At 46.5% G+C, this 23,921-nt stretch overlaps 10 protein-coding genes across 10 annotated transcripts; 6 read left to right on the forward strand and 4 right to left on the reverse strand.

The window, feature by feature from the left end:
• Positions 1-815, forward strand: F4817DRAFT_247441 (uncharacterized protein). Its single transcript, XM_049299121.1, has 2 exons — positions 1-350; positions 412-815. Exons 1-2 carry the CDS (start codon positions 157-159, stop codon positions 644-646), a joined length of 429 nt encoding a protein of 142 aa, XP_049155432.1. The 5' UTR covers positions 1-156; the 3' UTR covers positions 647-815.
• Positions 816-2,463: 1,648 nt separating this feature from the next.
• On the reverse strand, positions 2,464-4,348 carry F4817DRAFT_349071 (putative monooxygenase). The gene is made up of 5 exons (XM_049304781.1): positions 4,119-4,348; positions 3,964-3,998; positions 3,526-3,819; positions 2,981-3,451; positions 2,464-2,906 (listed from the first exon to the last, which is right to left on the reverse strand). The coding sequence occupies exons 1-5, from the start codon at positions 4,280-4,282 to the stop codon at positions 2,638-2,640; spliced, it is 1,233 nt and encodes a 410-aa protein (XP_049155433.1). The 5' UTR covers positions 4,283-4,348; the 3' UTR covers positions 2,464-2,637.
• Positions 4,349-5,026: 678 nt separating this feature from the next.
• Positions 5,027-7,668, forward strand: F4817DRAFT_349074 (HET-domain-containing protein). Its single transcript, XM_049304782.1, has one exon. It carries the CDS (start codon positions 5,705-5,707, stop codon positions 7,385-7,387), a length of 1,683 nt encoding a protein of 560 aa, XP_049155434.1. The 5' UTR covers positions 5,027-5,704; the 3' UTR covers positions 7,388-7,668.
• F4817DRAFT_349076 (uncharacterized protein) lies at positions 7,648-8,989 on the forward strand. Its single transcript, XM_049304783.1, has 2 exons — positions 7,648-8,173; positions 8,225-8,989. The coding sequence occupies exons 1-2, from the start codon at positions 7,818-7,820 to the stop codon at positions 8,721-8,723; spliced, it is 855 nt and encodes a 284-aa protein (XP_049155435.1). The 5' UTR covers positions 7,648-7,817; the 3' UTR covers positions 8,724-8,989.
• Positions 8,990-9,248: 259 nt separating this feature from the next.
• F4817DRAFT_319580 (uncharacterized protein) lies at positions 9,249-12,021 on the reverse strand (the record flags this gene model as incomplete). Its single annotated transcript, XM_049301079.1, has 4 exons — positions 9,249-9,975; positions 10,995-11,859; positions 11,922-11,941; positions 11,984-12,021. The coding sequence occupies 4 exons, from the start codon at positions 12,019-12,021 to the stop codon at positions 9,249-9,251; spliced, it is 1,650 nt and encodes a 549-aa protein (XP_049155436.1).
• Positions 12,022-13,653: 1,632 nt separating this feature from the next.
• Positions 13,654-15,379, forward strand: F4817DRAFT_247532 (pyridoxal-phosphate dependent enzyme family). The gene is made up of 2 exons (XM_049299123.1): positions 13,654-14,411; positions 14,493-15,379. The coding sequence occupies exons 1-2, from the start codon at positions 13,836-13,838 to the stop codon at positions 14,988-14,990; spliced, it is 1,074 nt and encodes a 357-aa protein (XP_049155437.1). The 5' UTR covers positions 13,654-13,835; the 3' UTR covers positions 14,991-15,379.
• Positions 15,160-16,056, reverse strand: F4817DRAFT_247529 (mitochondrial large subunit ribosomal protein-domain-containing protein). The gene is made up of 2 exons (XM_049299122.1): positions 15,435-16,056; positions 15,160-15,379 (listed from the first exon to the last, which is right to left on the reverse strand). The coding sequence occupies exons 1-2, from the start codon at positions 15,885-15,887 to the stop codon at positions 15,329-15,331; spliced, it is 504 nt and encodes a 167-aa protein (XP_049155438.1). The 5' UTR covers positions 15,888-16,056; the 3' UTR covers positions 15,160-15,328.
• A 92-nt stretch (positions 16,057-16,148) lies between these two features.
• F4817DRAFT_349079 (putative eukaryotic translation initiation factor 3 subunit 6) lies at positions 16,149-18,191 on the forward strand. The gene is made up of 2 exons (XM_049304784.1): positions 16,149-16,728; positions 16,784-18,191. Exons 1-2 carry the CDS (start codon positions 16,351-16,353, stop codon positions 17,696-17,698), a joined length of 1,293 nt encoding a protein of 430 aa, XP_049155439.1. The 5' UTR covers positions 16,149-16,350; the 3' UTR covers positions 17,699-18,191.
• A 398-nt stretch (positions 18,192-18,589) lies between these two features.
• F4817DRAFT_349081 (ADP-ribosylglycohydrolase) lies at positions 18,590-21,358 on the forward strand. The gene has a single exon (XM_049304785.1). The coding sequence runs from the start codon at positions 18,710-18,712 to the stop codon at positions 21,029-21,031; it is 2,322 nt and encodes a 773-aa protein (XP_049155440.1). The 5' UTR covers positions 18,590-18,709; the 3' UTR covers positions 21,032-21,358.
• Positions 21,359-21,926: 568 nt separating this feature from the next.
• Positions 21,927-23,914, reverse strand: F4817DRAFT_247542 (UDP-galactose transporter). Its single transcript, XM_049299124.1, has 4 exons — positions 23,166-23,914; positions 23,010-23,100; positions 22,547-22,915; positions 21,927-22,486 (listed from the first exon to the last, which is right to left on the reverse strand). The coding sequence occupies exons 1-4, from the start codon at positions 23,439-23,441 to the stop codon at positions 22,047-22,049; spliced, it is 1,176 nt and encodes a 391-aa protein (XP_049155441.1). The 5' UTR covers positions 23,442-23,914; the 3' UTR covers positions 21,927-22,046.
• Between the last annotated feature and the right edge of the window lie 7 nt (positions 23,915-23,921).

Below are 23,921 nucleotides of genomic sequence, written 5' to 3' on the forward strand. Positions count from 1 at the left end.
GAGACATCTATTACTGGTCGGCAGCCTGCTGTACCGTCGTACAGCCAACTCGGCGATAAACCACAATACCGATATTTGGGGTCTACGGAATCTTTGATGGCTTGAGAAGCGCATTGTCTACGATGCGAGTAGCCGTCACACCCCCTATATGGAAGTATGACATATGACTCTTATGCAAACGGATGGTCAAAAACGACAGCCGGCATCCAGTGTTGGGTGCGTTTGCACCAATATAATACCATGGGTGACATTTTCGTTTCGACCGGCCTGGGACGAAAGCTTGGAGGTGAAGTGAGGCTCATTAGGCTCCATATTATTGATGATCTACATGGCGCAAGATGCTTAATAGGGTAACTATGAAATTATCCAGTTATTACATTTCAGCTAATGGGTACGGTCGGGTACGGTCAGCATGCGGTCTATCACCTGTATGTTGGTGTTCGCGCTCGGTCAGCCTCGGTCTCTTCGGCTGAGGATTTTCGGCTCGACTTATCGTTTCTCGGTTACGTACATTTATATTCCCCTCAGCCTTCTCCGACTGCATCTCTTTTATACAATGTTACCTCCACGTATGGCTGTGCCCACGCGCAACCGGCTAATAGACCGGCTACCAAAGAACAATGGCGCCCAAGCGAGCCAAACTTAAGGATAAACACTTTGCGTTGTTGGTTCACTCCGAGGGCTCCCGAGGAAAGAAAATCAAGGCAGAAGTCTTTTGGCTTGAGTCAGTTGCCAACTTTACTTCCCATGATTGGAAGGGTAAAATCCACATATAAGTAAATAATATGCACCTTGCAGAAAGCGTGAAGAAATCTATGCTACAAAAACCTGAGTTCGCGTTTTGATACCGGGAATGTATTACGCTTATTGACTTTAAAGCTCTGACTCGCGAGTTCCTCCATTCATGTCCACCTAAGCTCTATCAAGGAACCAGATCTAGAATGGGCGACGCCTCACGAAGACCTTGTAGGCTACCTCTTGCGAACGTACATTGTACAACCCACACGTGTCGTACGTCCTACCCACACCTGTGGTACAGTATATCAGGTCTAGTGGCTACTTTTGATGCCCATTGAACAAATCGTTCATAAATTCCCTTGCGCCATAGTTCTATGGTGATGATGAATTCTAGAACTTGATTCTCAAAATTCTTGTATTTTAACAGTCAGATATTAAATTTCAATACACACGATAGGACACTTATTAGTGTGTTGACTACATTTATCAATATTCACGCGTACCACCTAATCCCAGAGGCTGAGCTAGGTACCTACCTGTTAGCCGACGAAACGTTTCGGCCCAACCATTTAGCGGACGCCAATCACAGAAGAAACACGCTGTATCACGACGCAAAAATACCGAAGCGGCATATATTTACGTGTATTCTCAATGTATCTAGCGGACCACGATGCCTCCTGACTTGCGAATGTCTTCCTCTGCCTAGATTGTGCGCTTACTGTAGCGTGGTTAGGAAACAAGTTTCGTCAAGACTCCAAAGCTTTAAACTAAATAGGAAGGAGGAAATAACAGCTTGATTGGTAGTGGGAATAACACGTCTAGGGTAGTTTGGGTAGTACCTACGAAACTGTTGTCGTCAGGATGACGAGTAAAGGTTAACGTAGTCGTCTATCTTGGTTCGGAATACAAGTCTGTAGAAGCTCAAACATGAACACATAGATGTGATTATCTCGGCCAATAATAGTGTGGCGTTATCCCGGGTACACTTACTTACAGCCGTAACGAACATACGATTATGGTAATTCTTCTAAAGAACTGCATACCTGAAATATCATACGCAGAGCTTCAGAAGTGAATTAATAGATTTGACACTTAGTGATTCTTATTCCTTTTATTATATCTACTATGATATATTTATGAGTTACAGTGGCATATAATTGTCTGATCGTTGAAAGGCTGCATACATAACGCTCGGATAACTCTTATAACCTCCTTTTTGACATGAACGTACCTTAGGTAATCAAGGTCAAAGCCGGCCACTTGCTCAATCCCAGACATGCATCTATTACTGGATTGCGACAGTTGGGTAACCAGCATATAAAAGATCTAGCAGCTTTGCGAAAATTAATATTGTAGAAAATTTGGCAAAATATTCCTTTACTGACTTGTGGGTATCTAGCGTGTAATAGGTAGCTTGTTCTTGTCTGCTTTTCGGGATACTGACCTTACAAACTCACTTCAAACGTGTCATTTTATAGTTTATCACTGTGAATCTTATATCACTAATACCCATCTGGAAAACTGCATTTGATGCAAGTGTTTTATATCCTTAAGAGTATCGAAATCGTAGTGACCCTGATAAAAGTATACTTGACCGGCCCCACACTGTCCGGGCCGTCCCGAGATTCTAATAAAGAATCTAAAAATAGCCTCGTTATTAAGGTTATGAGGTAATTATGGGTGAGCTTAATTCGATCAACATCACTTAAAAGACTTGCCATCAACTGTGGAATATAGATTGACAAAACATATACAAATCCCCAAGATATATATTCGTATACGCAATATATTCTAGCGATAAAATTGAGAAGAGAATCCCGAATCTTTCTAATGTAATGGACGTGATCGACATCCAGAGATTGTCACGGCCTATCCCAGGGTACCTCCACCTTTTATCTATCAAGCGAGGCAAGCCTCGATGGTGATAGTCTCATCCGGAACTTCAACAGGAGTCTGTCCCCATGCCACTATCTGGCCATCAGCAATGGTCTCAAGGCTATGCTGGCTTCTAGAGGCTCTGACGGCGCGTGCGCCTCGTTCTAGCATTTCCTTCTGGTAGGAGCCGAAGAGAGACTCGATTTCCTTAGTATCATTCGACTTCAGCTGCCCGATGGCTTTTGAAAGGTTTAGCGCGTCACGGAGGGCATGTACGCCGCCCTCACCACGGACTTTGGGATTGGGGTTAGCCATTAATCCTAGCAGTTGTTGTGACCAAGGGGGTATTAGGTGACAGGGAGCTTACATGGGCTCATTGGGTGAGCCGCATCGCCAAGCAGAGTTATTCTGCCAACGGGCAAGTGCTCAATTTCCGCATCGCGAATTATGAAAGGTTTAGCTTTGACCTCGCTCACAGAGGTCGACCTAATGACTTCGGAAAACCTAGGCTCAAGAGTGCTCGTTAAATTAACCACGTGATCGTATAGCTCTGCCTGCGAAGCAGATTTACTCCAGTGGTCTTCATTAGCAATGGACGGATCTTTGTCCGCTGTGAACCAATAGTAACGCCCGGACTTTCCGTCCGGGCTCACTCGGTTTAAGCCTACGAATAGGAAATAATTGCTGGAAGCTGGGCCGCCTGCCACATAGCAGCTATGTGCGATAGAGAGCTGGCGTTCGAATGCTTCTCCCGACAAAGTTGTTTCGCCGCTGATCATACAGTTTGGAATGGGACGGAGAAGTTCCTTGTTGGGGACCCCAAGAAGGTGTTCGCGCACTATTCATCTCCTGTAAGCTGATCTAGGTTTCTTGGATTTAATGATAAGGGCTTTTGCAGAACATATCACATACCAAAGCTATTTACTCCGTCTGCCCCCACGAGAATATCACCGGTGGCGGTAGTTCCGTCCTCGAAGTGGAGTCGGATTTCGTCTTGAACTTGCTCTACTCGTGTAGGTCTCTTTCCCCATTGAATCGGGATATGAGTAGAGAGCCAATCCCTAAAACGAGGTCTGTTTGCTCTTATAACGGGCTGCTCGGGAGTAGATTGTACTGCGATGTGCTTTCCGTGGAAGTAAAAAGCGATCTGCGCTTCGAGCTTCAGGGGGGACAAGTGAGTTATACTCTCCTTTATTGGCGGTAAATCTACCCCAATATTGAATGTGAGTAAGTTTCGGCTCTACGGTCTTGAGGGTCGGGTACTGGGGTCGACGGAAACGCAACCTCATAGTATTGTATACAGACTCCCGATGTCCAAGGACGTAGAATAGTAGGATGACATATACTGACCGTCGGGGATTGATGAAACTAAATCATCGAGAATTCTGTTAGCTTTGTTAGTATGGCTAGTCTCGTAAGAATCAATTTTGGACGCTATATGGGCATAACTTGGGCTTATGTTTGTTCATAGGCTGCTTAAAAGGAATAAGGAACTAAAAACTCACGTATGTACGCCAAGGGCCCATCCTAAGAATCGAGAGTGTGCATCTGTGTCTCGTTCGAAAATCTCGAATGGAATGCCCTGCTTTCGCAAGGACTGGGCTAGTGTAAGTCCACCGAGGCCGGCACCAACAATTAGTATACGGGGTTTTATAGTTTTAATAGCCATTATTTAATTCTGTCGAGTCAATTAAGTGGTGTTAATCCGCTTTGTGTGAAACTAATGAAGTGATGAGATGTTCAAGATAATTTCAGCCATAGTGACTGACTATCACATCTTATATAGACATTTACTAGATCAATCATTTTGCCCGCATCGGTTCAGCAACATCCCGCGAGCCGATCAGAGCGAGCCAAAATCTATGAGCAATAAAAGACTCAATAAATAGAAGGCGAAACGCGAGACCGAAGACCCTAGGTTCTATACATTTCGCCATAGTGGCAGCTCCTTTACGACGTGTACAGGATTTTTAATATATCCCTGCCGGGTGTGTCTCTTGTTAGGAGTACCAGGCCTCCCTACCTGTAGTCAATATCTTTGCGCATGTACACTGCTCATTAGGTAAAGCATTAACCATTCGTAGTTCCACATAGACGCATATTCAACACCAGCTAAACGAGAGTTTGGTTGAATACATCGTCCTATAGTATCTCTTTACCCCCGCTCGCAGTAACATAACAATACAATAATTAGCCCGCATAATTCCTATCGGCGTCGGCTCGACTTAAGCAGCCGCGATATTCTCCATATCGAAAACCAACCAACCTATCGTGTGACAAACCCATGGGGTCATGGAGCCTTCGGAATTAGGTATTAATTCAGGGGTGAGAACCCCTCTCAAATTTATTCACTAAACCGGGAACTTAGAAATCCGATAACTATGCATTTCTACATGCCTAATGCATAGTTTGGGACATTTACGTCTTCTCTAAGGCATGTTCAGTCATATGTTCAATAAGTCCTAAATGGTATAATGACATCTAGGACTAGGCAACCATCCGGGATGTTTTCTAAGGATTTGTAAGCGTGTCTAAAGGTCGTAGATGCATCTAATGAGAGAGTGGAGCTGATTCTTATGTACATCAAGAGTATGATACTGATGAATAGCCTATAACAACCAACATCTTCATGACCCCTGGGTCGCGTCGCGAGCAGAGAACTAACAGAAAGGTCCGGCGGGATTCGGAGGTGTTTCTGACGACTACAAGACTCCTCCGTCCGGTATTACGGACCTCCTATGTGGGTCCCATAAGTCCCTTATTTACAGAATACTATGTCCCTCAACGAACAGCAAGCTACGGAATACTTGGCTTGGCATATCTGATACAGTGCATTCGGTCATTTTATACCCTATGTCTCTACAGTACGCCGCCCACCAATTAGCGCCCGCCTCATTTGAGCACCAGGAACAGCGCAGCTCAGCTATATCTATCTCGTCAGCTTGAAACAAATCTCTGTAATCGATGACTAAAATAGAGTCCGCCGTTTTCCTCAGCTCTAGGTTATATTTTACCGTAACAATCGTTACGATCAACTACGGCATTTCATGTGCAAGCTAGTATCGTCCAAATGAGCTAAGCTCAGCTGAGGATGTGGCTAATAAACACCGGGACTCACCAGCTAGAGTTCGTCAATGAGCCAGAAGAATATACATATGCAATATTGTCGCACGCCTGGGAGGATGACGAGGTATCTTTCCAAGATTTTCAAATCCCTGGCAAGGCATACAAGAAGAGAGGCTTTGATAAGATAATACGCACATGTCAACTTGCTGCTAGTCGCGACTTGCGATATGCTTGGGTCGATACCTGCTGCATCGACAAGTCTAGCAGTGCCGAGTTGTCCGAAGCAATCAACTCCATGTTTAAATGGTATATGAATTCTGCCGTTTGCTTCGTGTTCCTCTCTGACCTCCCACCCGGGTCATCGTTTGAGGATCACTTCCCGCGTTGCAGATGGTTGACTCGGGGTTGGACCCTCCAGGAGATAGTTGCCCCTAGAGCAGCGGAATTTTATGATGCCAAGTGGGAGTTCAGGGGTCGTAAACCCGAATTAAACGCCTTCCTCGCTAGTGTCACTAGAATCGACTACGCGGTCTTGTGTGATAGTCAAGCCATGTTCGAGGTTCCCGTAGCAAGACGCATGTCTTGGGCATCGATGAGGGAGACGACTAGGGTTGAGGATAAGGCTTATTGCCTACTGGGCATATTTGGTGTCAGCATGCCAATGTTATATGGTGAAGGTCCTAAGGCTTTCATGCGATTGCAAGAGGAGATCGCAAAAGAGAGCAGCGACTTGTCGTTATTTGCGTGGACAGGTTTACCGCCGAGTTTAGGCCCGGAAAGTCTGATTCAACAGAGCTACCGAGGTATCTTTGCCAGGTCTCCCAGGGAATTTGCTCACGCTCACCACTTAAAACCGAGGATCAAAGATGCCATCATTGACACGGAGTTTGCTATAACGAATAAGGGTCTTCGGATTGAGACTGCTCTCATCAGTGTTCCTGGTGCCACTGACGATCTCGTCTGGGACTTGGGTGTTTCCGAAAGGGATGACTGGCCTAAGAATAGGGCCGATGGATGGGTAGGCGTGTATCTAGCCAAGACTGCCAATGGCTATGTCCGCTCAAAGCCGCACTCTCTCTTCAGAGCGGAACCTCAAATGAGACGGTATCGCGGTGATAATTCTCTCGTTTATATCCGCAAAGACCTTCGTACTTCTGAGTCAGAAACAGTTGAGAATCGATTTCGAGGAGCCATCTGTGCCAACTTTTCAAAAGCTCCCTGTCAGATTCTCGCGGCTGCTCCTCAACAACTCTGGGACTATAACAGGAATCTCTTTCTCAGTCAAGGGCAAGGAATCAACGCTTATTTTTTGCTAGGATATAGTAACACGGACAATTACAGTTCGAGTACCCAGTTTATTGTCGCGTTTTCTACTATGGACGAGCCCCTCTGTTATATATTTTCCGACCAACACCCACTTTTCAAGCAAGCATGTCAGTTTATGGATACAGCGAGAGAAATTACCTACTACGTCTCCGCGGACTACCTAAGAATGCAATTTCTACCTGGAAGGTTGTCAATGCAGTCCTCGCCCGCTCTTTGTAGTATCAGACAGCCACAGTCAAATTCAGTAATCAACTTTCAAGCTGAACTAAAACCACACATCTTCCAAAATCAGGCATGTTTCAGCTTAGAGCTAGTCTTAGAGCAGGCTGTTCTCGATAATCCTGTTAACGCGCGAGGTATTAGCAGTATGAATCTATGTTAGAGGTCGTTCGGAGTATCTTGCTAACACACTTCCCTCGTATATCCAAATTCTCAAAAGATGTTAAAGTACAAAAATATTTAAAAAGCCTTTATAATAAAGATAGTGTCACTAAAACTACATCTAAACATGCTATAATCCGAAAATAATCGAATCGGGAAAAGGAAGTGCAGCGGGGGAGTGAGTCTACGGGTCACGTGATTGTTTACCAGGTATTCCTCTAGGCTCTCACAGGTCTTTGTAAAATGTGTCAGCTTAGTTTTATGAAATCGATACTATTATCAGAATCTTCTTCCTATATTTATTTTTCACAATTTTTCAAAGTCAAACCTGATCCGTCGTGGGAAAGTAGTTAGGCCTCTCTGCTGTAACTTCTTTATTGAACAAGACAAGCCTCACTATTAAGACTGGGAAACCCCCCTTTTCTTAAATCATGGACGAAACTAAGTCACTACTAATCACTACGCCCCAAGCATTGACTACTACTCTTAAACCGATCCCTCAAACCGACTCGCTATTCTTAACGGCACTGGCCCCGGAGATTCGTATCATGATTTACGAATACGTTTTCGGATGCGGGGATCTTCATATCTTCATCTATGAGCAAAAGCTGATTAGCATGCTTTGTCGGAACCCAACAGCAACAGGTATAGATGGTCATGAGAGCTGTATTAGTATGCCAATGTCTCGGAGTACAGGGATGAATTGGAACCCAGATACGATTAGGGAGCGATTAGCCTCTCCTAATACGCGCCATGTTAGTGCCCTATTGGCCGTTTGCTGCACTATGTATGACTTTCAAAGCCTCGTTCATATCTACGAAATACTAACAGCAGACAGATACCTGGAATCAGTCGATATTCTATATAAGAGCCACGTCCTTCATTTTAGCAACTTGTTTTCAGTTTCTGCCTTTCCGCGGGCCATAATTCCCCACCATCTCGACATGTTACACCATGTTAGATTATCGCTGGCCCTCTTCAATCGCGGAACCATGATACACGTATATTTCAACAATTCCTTCAGCAGGAGTTGGCCAGGTTGGGATGAGAAAAGTCTCTCCGGGGATACGCTATGGCACTGTGCTTGGAACGCTATCGGTGAATTGAAGTCATTGCACACTTTGCTTGTGACGCTTGAGGTGTTGCGTGAGGACCACCAGCGCGAGGAGCCACACTGGCATCGGTCAATGCCTTCAGACTTTGAGACTTCGCTTTTCCAGCCAATGAAGCAGGTCTCTTGCAGCGATTTCTTGCTCAGGGTCAATTGGCCATCTACGGGAAAGTCCCTGGATGAATATCCATTTAGAATAGAACACTTCACATACGCGGCAACCTAGAAGCAATTATTTTACCTCAGCAGGAATCTCGACAAACAGAATCCGAGTCTAACATCATCTATGGGTATTTTAAAGGTGAATGGAAAAAATTATCTAGAGAAAGAAGGTTAGATGAGAAGGGATAGAAGCCAAACTTAAACAGAGGGGATTTGATGATATCTGTACTTGATATTAGATGGTTTCACGATCACAATGAACGTTCATACTAGAAGGAAACTTATGGGATAAAAATGGTAGAATTCAGCTATAGATCAAAGCATAAAGCGTGTAGCTAGATAAAAATGCTTTCTGCTTGGTGCGCCTCTAACTCCCAATCTCCTAAACGAATAACCAAGTCATAAGAAGGAAAAACAACCACACCCTAAATCCTCCATGCCAGTTGAGTCTTGAGGACCATATCAGTGGCGGCTATGATGATGGTGATGATAATGGTTTCCGCACTGGCGGTGCTCACCCCCTTATCCGCTATTAGACGATCCCGTAGGCGGATCTAGCGCTGGATTGGGGTTGTAGATATCTACCAGGTTAAAACCAGTTTCCTCGGTAGTATTGATTTACTGGGTTGTCTTTGTTGCAGCCAGGCGCTTGGCTGTTACTGGCCGCTTGGTACTGGTTTGCATTTGGGTTTCCATTAGGGGGTAAGTAGCCATTTGCTTGATACGCGACCCCATTTGATGTATATCCAGTTGCAACCGATACTCGTAATGGTCTTCCTCCTGGCGTTGGCATCTCTACCACTCTGTATCCAGCTTGTGCAGATTGCTGGTCTCTCGGTTCAGAAGGAAATGGAACTGGTTCTTCAGGTATGGTTGGTTGAGTTGGCATGACCGGCTGTGCAGGCGGGATGTTCGGGCCTCCATAGCTTCCATACTGATTTCCATACTGGTTCCCGTACTGGCTTCCATGCTGGTTTCCACGCTGGTCTCCATACTGGCCTGTATACCTAGTTTCATGCTGGCTTCTTTGAGGGCTTACATCGGGGCTTCCGATAGTGCTACTATAGCGACTCCCGATAGTGCTACTATAGCGACTTCCGAGAGGGCTACTACGGCTGCTTCTGGAAGGGCTACTATGGTGGCTTCCACGATAACTCTCACGACGGCCACTAGAATTCCCGGGAGAACGACCACGGGGTTCCGACGACTCCGGAGCCGCATCACGACGGCGAACATGAATAGTGCCTCGGTCCGATTTCTTACGCTCCAGGTACAAACCGTTCCATGAGTCGCCCTTGGAGGACTTGGATTTCTTACTGTTATTGCCGTGGGAAGCTAAATAGTTTGCGTTAATATAACAGTTTAACCCTTCTAGTTAGCATAGGGAGTAGAACTTACACATATTGGTCGGTTGATTATGGTGTCAAATCGTAAACTCGAGCCGGGTTAGGTAGTAGAAGTCTGATGGAGAAAGCAGCAAATCGAAGAGAGCTGCGGCATTTTTATAATGGCTGAAGAGCCCATAGGAGGTACCAACTGCTATGTCACATATGATTACAATTTGAAGAATTGGATGTGTTGTGTAGCTCATGATTCACTCCTGATCTTATGGTGTTTCCTTTCTCAGGGGCGTACCTCATTAACATGGAGACGTAGACCAGTAGGTGTGAACATCACACTTTGGCAACTGTGACTAATACCATGACATACATAATATTAAGAGAAGCACAAGATTATCTTTCCAAACCCTCTGTTTTGGGACCTCGATTAGTAGGTACAATATTTCGAATCAGAGCTTTTCCAAATAGGTAGATATGTATGGGAGGTTATTGAAAATAATTAAATATATAATTAAGATTAAATGAATGAAGACATGTGAGTTTAGCTTCTAATATTCAATGGCGGCATTAAAATAAACGGTTATGTTACAATTTCACTTACAATTACGGCTGTCATGCCCATAGCAACTACCAGTCGCCAGTACAGCCAGTGATGCCCCTGGGAATCTATACAACAACAGGGCCTTACAGGTCACTTCTCGATTCCTCGCGCGAAACACGAAAGATGACCTTTTTTCTTGTTTTAATACACCTACTAGGAAGTACAAGCTTATCAAAGGGACTACTAGATCGTAATATTTGTGAAATGGGATTATTATTAATTTCATATAAATGAATCATAAATCAACGCAAACGGCGCGCAGCTCGATAAAGATATTTCCTGCTTCATACGCCTCGAACTCCAGAGCTTCGGTGTAAATGATCATCTTCACCTACCAGGGAAGAAATAACCAGCCCCTAAAATCTACATGATAGTCAAACGTTGAGGAACATACTAGTGGCGGTGATGGTGATGATGATGATGCTTCTTGTGGTGCTTCTTCTCATAATGAAGATATTGCCTGCCAGATGGGTCAGGTTGGCTCCAACCGAATCCCAAGCCGTTGACATTCCCCGAATTCCCTTCCGGATAGTTCTGTCCTTCAGGCGCTTGAGCCGTCGTTTCCGGATCCGCTGCTTGATAGGTTTCATCGCCATCTACTGGATCTTGACCGGCTGCTTGGTTGGTGTAGTAGTAATTCGCTTGATCCTGAGCCGCTGCTTGGTTAGTGTGGTAGTAATTCGCTTGATCCTGACCGGCTGCTTGGTTGGTGTGGTAGTAATTCGCTTGATCCTGGGCCGTTGCTTGACTGGAGCCTGCCGGGTTGTTATAATTTGCGAATGGGTTTTGGCTAGGGGGGTAGTAGTTACCCGCTTGAGGCGCGACTCCATTCGCTGTATACCCTGTTCCTACTGATACGCGGACTGCTCTACCACCGGAAACTGGTTGGACGACAGTCTGATATCCAGATTGGTCAGTAAAACTGGCTTGATCGTTCATCGGTGCAGGCTGCGGCTCGGCTGGCGGCTCTTCAGGTATAGTTTCAGGTATAGTTGGTTGGGCCGGTGGTTGAGCTGACGTGACCGGCTCTGCCAACGGGTTGTTCGCTCCTCTAGAGTCTCCGTGGTGGCTTCGGTGGTGGCTTCCATGGTGACTTCTATGGGAGTGGCTGTGGGATCCTGATGACCCCGAGCCTACACCATGCTCGTAGACAACATATGCATTGCTCCGATCTGATTGGCGACGCTCCATATACATGTCTGACGAGTCTTTGTCCTTAGAATGCTTCTTGGACTTCTTACTGCCGTGGCCGTGGGACGCTATATAGTAACCATTAGCACGGAATCTTCAAACTTTCCAGAACAATTGTATTAAAACCTACACATTTTGGGTGATGGGATACTGTTGGGTCGTGAGTAACTTGAGGGTCAGGTTGATAGATACAGATTCGAGGGAGAACCCGAAAGATCGAGATGGCTCATAGTGTTTATATAGATGTTGAGGAGCCGGCCAAGAAGAGAATGAACTGTTAAGTTACATATGACTATGATCCAAGGCATTAAATGTGTCATGTAGCGATTCAGAGCTTACGACATTGTTCTCTGTGTCGTACATTATTGACTTAAGGCCACAGATGTAGACCAGACGATTTGAATCTCATAGTTTGATGGTTCACAGTGAATTACCAATATCGTGTCATTCTTAGCACTCCGAGAGAAACACATTTAAACTAACGTTTTTCAACCATGGCCAAGTAGGTGAGCTGTTTAGCAACATTTTCCCAGAGTGTATTTAAGCCAAAATCTCTCCACTTTTACAATATTTGTGATCCTGAACATGAGTTACTAAGACACTACGTAGGTTATTACTTTCTAGATGATATGATTAGAGATGCAGTAGCCAAGGGCTTGTTTACAGATCAAGCATGACGTTCCCTGACGAAGAATGTGTGCATATGTGTCTTCACACCATTAATACCTGTCATTTAACAGCACAGAAGAACTTCAGTCGTCTATGTAGCAATCTCGTGTAAAATAAACAGGAAAAGGTTATTAGGGCTCGGCATTACATCGCCTAAAAAGAAACCATAAAGTAACAAATATCTCAATATAATTATCGGCATAGTTAAACCATTACCTAGTCGAAAAAGCGTCTAAAAGACTTACGGAAGATTTTATCCCTTCAAACCATTGAGAGCGTAGGGGGAAAAAGGGGGGGGTTGATATTTTTACAATGCAATCCAGGAGCAAAGTGTAGCAAGATAAACTATTTATTTTCACTGTATTCGTTCAATCGGAAAAATGATTAAAGGTCAACATTTTTCTTTGCCAGCTATATAGCTAAATAGTAAGCGTAGCTAGGTAAATTATCTAAGAACTCAGGTGCCTAGTTACCTTCATATGAAATATCAATCAACGTCTTACGATATTTTAGGGAACGATAAGGCTACCCCTTAAGGTATCTACTAGATAGCAAACCCATATAAGGAGGGCATCCTTCCCCCCTATCCTTATTAAGGTAATTGGTTGAAAATGTTACCATTACACCCATATACTAGAAGCTAGATCCTGGTATCTCAATCTATACACGCATGATTTATAGCATGGCATTCTGGCTACCCTTCTATATCCAACCATTTAGAGTCTGAATAATAGGGGCTCGCATCAATTATGTACCTAGCTTGCATATAATATAGTTCATCAATACCCGCCATGATATTTCTCGCGGATTAAATTCATTACATTTATTCTAAAATCACCACATAATCCTCTCAGATTCGTTCTTAACTTTGTCATCTCATCCTAAACACTTTTCGCTTAAGGGAAAGAGTAAGCCATATAGGTCGAGAAATCCATAAACTAATTAACGTTATCAAGTAGCTGGCGGTGGCAATGCCGGGGCATTGCGGTCCGGTTTCAAATACAATCAACTCCGCGATATGCAGGTTTCGGGATTTGGATTGGATTTCAATATTACTCCCAGCGGGTTGGCAGACGTACAATGGCAGGATGGGGTTCAAAGAGGCTACATTCGTCTCCACCGCCAATACAACGTCCGAGAATACATAACCGGCATTCCCCATATCTAGGGACCGCATCGGGATCCGAGGTCGGCGTGGGGTCTATCTAGGCACATGGAATAAACGAACTATTGTTATATTATTAGTAAACTTTACGAGGGCGCAATAGTTAACATAGCTAGAATAAAGGAGGCCTATTGCCCTGCGCCTTCAAAAATGTAGACAAAAACTACAAGTTCAGAAGTTAAGAGAAAACTATCCACCAATAATCCAAATATGTCGCCGTTCATCCACCTGAATCCTTCGGCGCAGGAGTGGGTATATGACTCCGTCGGCGCGCAGGGCGGGAGCCAGGAGGCAACAATCCTTGCATTCCACAAGACTCTGCCGGACTACAACGAGACGCGACTACATTCTCTACCGGACCTAGCAGCGGAGCTAGGACTCGGGAACGTGTTATTAAAGGACGAATCCAACCGGTTCGGTCTACCAGCATTCAAGATCCTGGGCGCATCATGGGCCGTATATCGCGCTGTAGGATCGCATCTAGGGCTATCGGTATCGGACGGGAGCGCACCCCTCGCAGATGTAGGCGCCAAGGCCCGAGAGGTAGGGGTCCGGGTCGTGACGCTCACGGAAGGGAACTGCGGCCGGGCTGTATCACGGATGGCCGCGAAAATCATGGGGATTCCAACAAAGGTTTTCGTGCCTAAGTATATGGATGAACGGACCCGGAACAAGATCAGGAGCGAGGGTGCCGAAATTATTGAAGTGGATGGGAGTTACGATGATGTGATACCCGTGGCGCAGCGTGAAGCCGAAGCCAGCGATAAAGCGATTTTAATTCTGGATGTTAGTGTGGAAGGATTCGATGTTGTCCCGGAGTATTTCGTTCAGGGATATAGTACGATGCTAACGGAGTCCGATCGTCAGGTCCTGGAGTTGACGGGCGGGAAGCCGGCCACCCATGCGATCGTCCCTGTCGGCGCCGGATCTATAGGGGAGGCCGTCACAGCACACTTCAAAAGCGCCTCTCGGAGGAAACAATTTGGCCCGGCAAAGGTTCTCTCTGTAGAGCCTACAACCGCAGCGTGTCTTCTGGAGTCGCTTAAAGTGGGCAAGAGCATTGCGGTGCCGACGGAAGATACTATCATGTGCGGGATGAACTGCGGTACACTATCTACCACTGCATGGCCTGTACTGAGAGATGGCGTAGATGCGAGCATCGTGGTGACAGACTTGGAGGCGCATAACGCGGTGCAGGAACTCGAGGCTCGGAGTATACTTGCTGGACCTTGTGGCGCTGCTACTCTAGCTGCGCTTAGAAGAGCGTGTACGGATGCGAAGCAGGAGCTAGGGCTTAGTGACACTTCGATCGTGGTGTTATATTGCACCGAAGGGCCGAGGGAGTATCCAGTACCGTCATCATGAGAAAGGGAGATAGGGAGTGAATTGGTTTTCTTTTTTCTTTTAATCTGATACAAGCATGTACGAGCTTCCATCTGATGGCTCGTGACTTTTTGTACATATATGTACATGTGTAGTTAGGAGTTGACTTTCGGAATACTATATAACCGATGTCCCTAAATACGAGCAGTCTTGACTTGACTTATTGCTTCAAGACAAACTTTTGTCTGCCTGGCTGGTTCTTCTCCCCGCTTGTATACTCATACAGGCTCCTCCCATCTTTACTTCACCTTACTTCCTCGGGGAAGAGTAATCCGGCATCATGGCGCCGTGTAGATATCGTCGCTACTCTGTCAGCCCCCTCAAAAACCCATACTATAGAGAAAGTTGAAAACCTGCAACTTCATATGGCCCTAGTGATGGCTATTAGTAAGAAAAGATGATGAGCTTTGAATATTATAAACCTACCCTTATGACAATGTGCCCGGTAACACTATTGAGAGATATTTCGCTATCTTTGAGTTGTAGTGCCTCCTGGATGTCTTTTTTCAAAGCCTTTAAATCTCCTTCTCCATTCTTTACCAATGTGAGCTTCAGACTTCCACCCCGCTTCACCCTATGATACACGCCGAGATTATTGAGATTGTTCCTGGCGACGAAGTATGGTAATTGCGCTGGCTTCTTTGGCTCAGTTTGTTCCGTTTGTTCTGTTGGTTTTGTTGGTTCTGTTTGTGTAGTAGAGGAGACAGGATTCTTTAGTTCGGAGCGAATAGGTTCGGAGGGGATCGACAGTTCGCCGGACGAGGTTGAAGCTGACAATGAGAGCCATTGTGCGCGTATAGGTAAGTTGAACCGTTTCAGAGGTGCTGAGAATAATACTGAAGGGGCCGCGAGCCGCCGTAAAGCTCTGGGTAATAGCATGGTCGTGGTTGGGATGGGCACCTGTACAGAAGATGAAGGCCAACTGAGACAGTCGTGAATCGTGAATCGTAAAAAGCACTTCAACTTTTTTAGTGATATCTATTATCAGATCACGGACAGTGCAAAGAAAACAAATACTGTATCAGAGAACTTAGAACCCCGGTTAAATATCGGAGAGTACATGCTAATCAAAGCTTGGAGCAAGTACGAATATTACCCCATATTTAACTTAGATAAGTATATCTTATGTCTTATCGATAAGAATGAGGTGTCCCACAATCCACTTTTTCCGAATTATTCGTTGTAGCCCTCGTCAAACCAAGCCACATGCGGCCTGAGGAATAACTCGCTGCCCCTCCAAACAATTGCATTGGTGATAATTTTTAACCAATTTTATCAGCCTCAATATTTCGAAGTCAACCTTCCGCCGTAAACACTCCGATATACAATATACGCAGTCAATATGGCCGAATACGATCTTTTACCCAAGTTGATCGGTCACCTCGACCGTCATCTTGTGTTTCCCCTCCTCGAATTCGCAGCCGGCCAACTCCCCGAAGACGCTGATGATGCCGCGGTTCTTGCTATTACAAAAGCCAAATATGAACTTCTTAAGACCACAAACATGACCGATTTCGTCGGAAATCTTAAGGCAGAACTCGAGGGTCTAGATCAACCACCTGCAGAGTTTAACGACAAGCGACAAAAAGTTATCTCGCGCCTGGAACAGTTCGAGGAGAGCACCAGCAAGCTCGTCGATTTACTAGGCCGCGAAGATGTTGTCGGAAACCTGCGCAGCGACAAGGTTGCTAACCTTGAGTTCCTAAAAAAGGACCACGATGTATGCATAACCAACCCCCCCTTATTTATTTCTACTCGGTTCTAATTCATATTAGGTCACCATCGAAATGGTCAACGCGCTCTACGACTTTGGCAACTTCCAGTACAGCTGTGGTAACTATGCCGCCGCCGCTGATCTTTTATACCAGTTCCGTGTGCTTTCTACCGACAATGATAAGGTGGCTGCCGCGACGTGGGGAAAGCTCGCATCCGAGATTCTTACTACAAACTGGGAGGGTAGCGTGGAGGAACTGAACAAGGTTAAGGAGAACATTGACACCAAGCTTTTTAACAACCCCTTGGCCCAACTAAGCCAACGTACCTGGCTTATTCACTGGGCGTTGTTTCCTCTCTTCAATGACGATCGCACTCGCGACACGATTCTGGATCTGTTCTTCAGCCCTGCTTTCATCAACACTATCCAGACCAGCTGTCCCTGGATCCTTCGTTACCTCACCGCTGCCGTCATCACAGGTCGCAGTCGTGCTCGGAACTCTGGCCAGTACCAGAAGCAGCTAAAGGATATCATCCGCATAGTTAAGCAGGAGGCGTACGAGTACAGCGATCCCGTTACCGACTTTGTGCGGGCGCTCTACATCGACTTCGACTTCGAGGAAGCACAACGGCAGCTTTCCCTCGCTGAGGAGATCCTGCGCTCCGACTTCTTCCTATTCTCCACCGCCGATGCCTTTGTTGACTCTGCGCGACACCTTATCTCTGAGAGCTACTGCAAGATCCATGCTCGCATCGATATTAAGGACCTAAGCGCACGTCTAGGTCTCGGCGAGGATGAGGGTGAGAAGTGGATCGTGAATCTTATCCGCGATACCAGAGTCGACGCGAAGATTGATTACAAGGAGGGCACAGTCGTTATGAACCACCCCCCAAGCTCTGTTTACCAGCAAGTCATCGAACGCACCAAGGGAGGTTTCTTCCGTACACAGGTGCTCACCGCAGCCGTCGCGAGATAGGAGTCGCGTGATGGTGAGACATGACGATTAACAATGGATACCCATTAAATTAGACATGATAATGCGCGCCGGTGGATCAAAAGCAAGAGAGCAAAAGATTCATGGGACTTGTATCGACGGCATGCATCAACGGCGTTTTGGGGGGTTTCTGGTACGGCCATGTACACTTGGCGGTAAATCTGTAAGGTAGCATGGATTTACAAAAACAAATTCTTTTATTCCATCTCTTCGCCGATCGTCTTACCAAATGTGCTTAAATAAACTCGGAGGCTTACTGAAATAGATGGACTCTATTAGGATACAGGCATGAGTCCTAAAATACTGCACGTCTTTAGCGTATAAGATGAAAGTATTTTATGTAAATCGGGCTTATTTACGACTTCATTTTAGTTGTTGTGGATTAGATCGTAGATTTCCCTTGGGAAGCGATGGGATAGGTACGACGTCATTTTTTGTGTGACAGCCAATAACACCTTCCGTTTTAACAGTATACACTTCCTTCTCAAACGGATCTTAGTTGATATATCATATCTCAGATATTTCCTTCCATAATATCACTTCTTGTTGCTAGGTGATCCGCGTCATCTAACTAGCGACAAGGTAAAAGACAGTTGCAGGCAGTTACGGGGCAGTTGCTATAAACAAAGTATTAAGGGCAGGAACGAGGCACCATGTTAGATATATAAACAGAGGCAGTCCCGTAGTCCTTGAGGTACCTAAATCAACAACGCACTTTTGTAACACAAGACCAATTCCATGCTTCTACAATATAATAGCCGGGTAGGTGCCTAATTCGTGTAACGAAGGCGCCGGCACACGAAATAGTACATAGGTACATACCTTGTATGGATGCATATACAGTACCTATTATAAGCATCTACGCGTCTATATTTCCCTTGTCTCCTCCCTCCACTTCTTTTACCCTTCCCCTTCCTTTCCGTCTGTCTCCTACTTCTCTCTCTCTCTCTCTCTCTTTCTCTCTCTCTTTCTCATATCCTCAAGAACCTGATCATGAAGGAGGAACAGGAAGAAGAAAAGCACGAGATAGTAGAAGAGACTATACCGTCTCTTCCAAGAGACTACCTTAAAAAGGTCTATGCCGGTGTCCTTGGCAAGCTGATCGGGGTATACATGGGTCGCCCGTTCGAGGGATGGACACATCAGCGTATCCTCGCCGAGCTGGGACATGTCCGGTACTATGTCAACGAAAAACTAAATCTCCCTATAGTCGTCACGGATGACGACATCTCCGGCACCTTTACATTCGTAAGGGCGCTAGAGGAACATTATACTCGCAATCATGACCCTATTCAACATCAGGAAAACGACGATGAGAACGGAGACAAGATGCAAATCACAGAAGCCCTAGAAACATCAGAAACCTCTAAAAGTTCTAGATCCTCTAGCGCCCTTATTACCACACAAGAGGATCCTATTACCGCTGAACAGATCGGAAAGACGTGGCTCAATAATGTGATCAAAGACCGCACAGTCTTTTGGTGGGGCGGCAACGGTGTGTCGACTGAGCATACGGCCTTCTTAAACCTACGAAAGGGAATCAAGGCACCCCACAGCGGCTCGATACAGACAAACGGCCGTACGATCGCCCAGCAGATCGGCGCTCAGATATTTATTGATGGATTTGCCATGACGGCACCGGGAGAGCCAGCTTTAGCCGCTCGGCTCGCAGGAGCAGCAGGCTCGGTGAGCCACGATGGAGAGGCCGTATACGCAGCGCAGCTCTGGGCTGCCATGGAGGCTGAAGCTTTTTTCTCCAAGGACGTGAATCATCTATTAGATACCGGACTCAGCTTCGTACCCTCAGACTCGCTTATAGCCGCATTAGTTGAAGACGTGCGTGCGTGGTGCGAGGACGACGACGATTGGATGTACACGCGACGAAAAATTGAGAAGAAATACGGGTACGACAAGTTTACAGGATTCTGCCACGTGGTACCCAACCACGGTATCATGATCATGTCGTTAATATACGGAGGGCATGACTTCGCCGAAGCCATGCATATTGTGAATACATGCGGTTGGGATACGGATTGTAACTCGGGAAACGTTGGATGTCTGGTTGCTATCATGCACGGGCTGGCGGCGTTTGATTCCGAAAATTATGACTGGCGAGGACCGTTAGCTGATCGTGCTCTGATCTCGAGCGCAGACGGCGGGTACTCTATCAATAACGCCTCGAATATCGCTTACGACATTGTAAACATGGGCCGGAAGCTCGCAGGAGAAGAAGCTCTTGCACCCCCGAAACAAGGCGCGCAGTTTCACTTTAGCCTACCAGGGGGGGTTCAGGGGTTCTATGTTCATGATCATGGCGGAAAAGGGCAGGGAAGAAACACCAGGAACGCCATCACCAGGGGCAAAAGCTCTAGCCTAAGAATTTTCATTTATCAGACAAAAGAGGTAGTAATTCTGACAGATACTTTCGTTCCGCCGAGCGATCGTCAAATGAGTATCTACGGGCTAACCGCCTCACCGCTAGTATATCCCGGACAAGTTCTCAGCGCCTCACTGAAACCCTCTTCTAATCCTGATCAGCGTTGTGGCATATCGGCAAAACTAATTCTAAGGGCTTATACGCACGAGGATAATCTCGTGGACCTTTCTAGCGATTATATCGAACTAAATAAAGCTGATCCTCAGGTTTTGCAATGGAGGGTTCCGGCGAGTTTAGGCTGCCGACCGGTTCAGGCTGTGGGTGTAGCTATATGCACCGGGAACGGCGGTTCCGGGGTTATATGGCTAGACTATCTACGATGGGACGGCACTCCAGCCCTCGTCCTTGAACCAGGTGAAGACCGGGATGGGCCCCGGACCTTCTACAAGCGGTCCTTTGTCAATGGCGCCGACGTGTTCGACATTTCTAGCGGCACGTTTGTGGTAGCCCAGGACCAAGGTGAAGGCATCGTCAGCTACGGCACGCGAGACTGGACAAATTACAGGGCCATATTCAGGGACTTCACTGTCAACATGGGCGGGCCGGCCGGTGTTGCTGTGCGGGTACGAGGGCTGAATAGATACTACGCGCTGCTCTTCCATAAGGGCAGCGTCGATATTAACAGTTCAAAAAACCGCATAGCGCTAGTCAAAGCTCTCGATTACGAGCGCGTTGAATTAGCTAGCGTGGATTTCGACTGGCAGTACGATATACAGTATAGCGTGACTTTCAAAGTGTCAGGCGACTTGTTGCATGCCCGAGTTGGCAAAACCGAGCTCTCGGCACGCGACGCGCAGTATCCAGGCGGCGGAATAGGAATGGTGGTGACCGACGGCTCGATACTAACGAGGAGTATCAAAATTGGTCCCTTGGTATAGCTAACTGGGTAAATGGAGGAAGAGGGTATGGTTTCATGGGCTACTACGACAAAGGTACGACCGTGTTAAGGGCCTGGATAGGTTGGAAACCCTTCTTTACTACCTAGGTAGGTAGGTAGGTAGGTAGGTAGGTAGGTAGGTAAGAAATAAGACTGAAAATCGACGGAGCCTTTATTTTAGGATGAAAAGTGAGCGTAGAAAAGAGGAAGGTCTATTGGATACATCAATGAGGGTAGGCGAGGTTATAGGGAGGAAATGGAGGTTATCTGGCAAGACAAATCAATAGGATCAAAACATTAACTCAACCACACACAAATTGTAACCCGGAATATAAGGTAGATTAGATAGTCATTAAGGTAGTCGTTTCTATCTTAGCCTCATCGCATTATCTATGACTACCCTGGCAATGCCTACATTACGACTGCTCAGATAGACCAGCTCGTACGATCGTACGCATATGTATTGTATGTGACATGCTCTCTCTTTCTCCCCTTTCCCCCTTCTCTGCCCTTCACCCCTCAACACCAATTCAACAATATGCATAGCATTTCCCGCCTAGTCGAGATCTAAACTGCGACTACGGACGCAACGCCCATCTCGACACGAACGATGCCTACACCTCCCCTGCAAATAAAACAACCATGACATGACAACAAAAAAAGGGGAGGGATCGAGGGGTTTTCGTTCCTGTTCTTGCGCCGTCCAGAAAAAAAACATGATGATGATGAATGACTATGACTTTCCCTCCCCGTATCCGTAGAGCTCCGTTTTCTCATTATAAGTTAAAAAGTCTATACCAGAAATTCGTCGGCCCGTCCGTCCGGCGCCACCGAGTCGAAAGGGATGGGATGGGATAGATATTATACAGTGACGTGGGCCGACACGGGCGGCGTGGTGTTGCTTGACTGTCTTGCAGTGTTTGCCGCCCGGTTTAGAATTGCACTAGCTCAAAGTGCCCATGCTGTCGGTGCCAGGAACATCGCCGCGAAACCCGCAGAAAGCACTGCGCTCTCGTCTACGAGTTAGCGGCGTCGCGGTTGCTCTGGGAGCTCGCGCTCATCGTGGGCTGCGTGGTCGGCAGCGAGTTCTTGGCTAGCTGCGACTGTCGCACCTTGGCCCAAGCATACACAAGGCCACTGATAAACCCGATCAAGATGGCCGAAACACTGCCTACGGTGACAGGTGCGGAGAAGAAGATAAGACCGCTGACAGCGAGCGGGAGCTTGTTGAGAGCTCCAACCATGGAGTAGGTAGTGGAGGATGTAACCCGGATGCACCACGCAGAGCAGTACGAGATGAAGATAGCAGCCATACCCGAATATATCATGCCAATCAAAATAGCATTTCGGGACTCGATGGGGAAGTTCCTGGCCAAATTCTCGCTGGACCAGTCCTCGGTGATAAGCGAGCAGACGATTAGGACGGGGATGGTGAGGAAGTTGTTGTAGAACATGCCTGTGTTGAGTTAGCATATTTTGCAAACAAACCGCTAGCAGCGCAATAAGTAAAACTTACTATCCCAGTCCTTGAAGTTCATGTTCTTGATGACCTTACGCATGCTCAGAAGATAGGAAGCAGTGCAGAAAACATTCAGACCCATCCAAGCGTATCCAGCGTTCAGGGACGCAAGAGCCTCAGCGGCCTCGGCAGTTTGACTAGCGCTGCGCGTGTCCGCCCAAGCGGCGATGACGGAACTCATGACCATCAGACCGAACGAAAGGAGTGCCAGAGGCGTGACACTACCTCCGAACCATAGGACCTCGCCATATGCGATAACAATAGTGGTCAAATTCTTGAAGATGGTGTAGACGGGAACAGACAGGAGCTGTAGCGACTTTGTGCTCGTATATATCATACCGACGAGGAGAAGAGAGACGGGGAACCCTACGGTTGAGTTAGTATATATACACGGATATATATATATATATATGTATAGATAGACAGGGGTCTCAAGGCAACGAGAAAGGAAAACACGTACATCGCTTTCCCTTGTTTACGTCGAAAGGCGCAAGGGTCTTGATTAAACCCAATTGCTTGCAGACCTCGATGGTTACTATACACACAATGGACTAGAGTTCTGGAGTTAGCAAATTCCAAGTCTTATATATCGTGAGTGTGGTCGTATAGTAAGTACCTGGACTGCGAGGTAGAAGAAGTTCAAGTTCCATTCGGAGCCGGACACGACGTATTTGTTGACGACGGTCATACTAATCGAGGACAGACAGTAGGCAAGAATGGAGACGGTCGGGTTATTCTCGATCTTGGCGATCTGGGAAGAGAGCTGCTGCTGGGAAGCGGCGCGCGCAGGGCGGGACGGGATGAAGGGATCCTTCTCTCCGCCGTCATAAGGGCTTCGCAAACCCGAGTCGGGCATGCGGATAGCATAGTCTTCGTTCTTCTTGTCGGACATGATTGCGACGTTATATAGCTAGCCGTATTGGCCTTTTTGAAAACCGGAACGGTAGAGGAGGGGGGGGGGGGAGTTGGTGTTCTGTCTTCAGTATGGCGGTGTTCGAACTTCGAAGGGCTAGGGCGAGGAGGAAGATCGGAGGAGGACTAGAACTAATAAAATAAAATCAGGGGAAGAGAAAAAGAGTTGGCTATCTGTCAAACGGCGCTGCGCCCGGAAACTGTGGAGCCGATTAACGCGTAGATTGCGACTAAATGTAGGTATGTACTTTTGTAGATTTGAAGGGTCCCGCAGAAAACAAATCGAAACCGGGAAAGAGCTAGGTAGCGTATGTATCTTTTTGTAGGGTGAATCAAAAATTCAAAGACAAAAAAGTCAGGTATTAAACTGAAACATAAAAAGAAATTCTTCAGCGGAGGTTTCTTACGGACGCGTGCCAGGGAATTTTTTACTACCCTTTAATCAAGGGTAATTTACCGC

The sequence above is a fragment of the Daldinia loculata genome, assembly GCF_022478755.1.
Source record: "Daldinia loculata strain CBS 113971 unplaced genomic scaffold F4817scaffold_62, whole genome shotgun sequence".
NCBI classification, from domain to species: domain Eukaryota; kingdom Fungi; phylum Ascomycota; class Sordariomycetes; order Xylariales; family Hypoxylaceae; genus Daldinia; species Daldinia loculata.

Excerpts from the sequence above, each read along its gene's own strand:
- F4817DRAFT_247441 (XM_049299121.1), top strand. The coding sequence starts at position 157 with ATGACATATGACTCTTATGCAAACGGATGGTCAAAAACGACAGCCGGC. Across the intron at positions 351-411 it reads GGCGCAAGATGCTTAATAGG|CATGCGGTCTATCACCTGTA; the intron begins GTAACTATGAAA and ends GGGTACGGTCAG.
- F4817DRAFT_349071 (XM_049304781.1), bottom strand. The coding sequence starts at position 4,282 with ATGGCTATTAAAACTATAAAACCCCGTATACTAATTGTTGGTGCCGGC. Across the intron at positions 3,820-3,963 it reads AGTTTCATCAATCCCCGACG|ATTTACCGCCAATAAAGGAG; the intron begins GTCAGTATATGT and ends ATATTGGGGTAG. Across the intron at positions 2,907-2,980 it reads GGCTCACCCAATGAGCCCAT|TCCGTGGTGAGGGCGGCGTA; the intron begins GTAAGCTCCCTG and ends CCAATCCCAAAG.
- F4817DRAFT_349074 (XM_049304782.1), top strand. The coding sequence starts at position 5,705 with ATGTGGCTAATAAACACCGGGACTCACCAGCTAGAGTTCGTCAATGAG.
- F4817DRAFT_349076 (XM_049304783.1), top strand. The coding sequence starts at position 7,818 with ATGGACGAAACTAAGTCACTACTAATCACTACGCCCCAAGCATTGACT. Across the intron at positions 8,174-8,224 it reads TTGGCCGTTTGCTGCACTAT|ATACCTGGAATCAGTCGATA; the intron begins GTATGACTTTCA and ends AACAGCAGACAG.
- F4817DRAFT_247532 (XM_049299123.1), top strand. The coding sequence starts at position 13,836 with ATGTCGCCGTTCATCCACCTGAATCCTTCGGCGCAGGAGTGGGTATAT. Across the intron at positions 14,412-14,492 it reads AAGCGATTTTAATTCTGGAT|GTCCTGGAGTTGACGGGCGG; the intron begins GTTAGTGTGGAA and ends TCCGATCGTCAG.
- F4817DRAFT_247529 (XM_049299122.1), bottom strand. The coding sequence starts at position 15,887 with ATGCTATTACCCAGAGCTTTACGGCGGCTCGCGGCCCCTTCAGTATTA. Across the intron at positions 15,380-15,434 it reads CCGGGCACATTGTCATAAGG|GGCCATATGAAGTTGCAGGT; the intron begins GTAGGTTTATAA and ends AGCCATCACTAG.
- F4817DRAFT_349079 (XM_049304784.1), top strand. The coding sequence starts at position 16,351 with ATGGCCGAATACGATCTTTTACCCAAGTTGATCGGTCACCTCGACCGT. Across the intron at positions 16,729-16,783 it reads TCCTAAAAAAGGACCACGAT|GTCACCATCGAAATGGTCAA; the intron begins GTATGCATAACC and ends AATTCATATTAG.
- F4817DRAFT_349081 (XM_049304785.1), top strand. The coding sequence starts at position 18,710 with ATGAAGGAGGAACAGGAAGAAGAAAAGCACGAGATAGTAGAAGAGACT.
- F4817DRAFT_247542 (XM_049299124.1), bottom strand. The coding sequence starts at position 23,441 with ATGTCCGACAAGAAGAACGAAGACTATGCTATCCGCATGCCCGACTCG. Across the intron at positions 23,101-23,165 it reads TCTTCTACCTCGCAGTCCAG|TCCATTGTGTGTATAGTAAC; the intron begins GTACTTACTATA and ends CCAGAACTCTAG. Across the intron at positions 22,916-23,009 it reads CGTAAACAAGGGAAAGCGAT|GGTTCCCCGTCTCTCTTCTC; the intron begins GTACGTGTTTTC and ends ACTCAACCGTAG.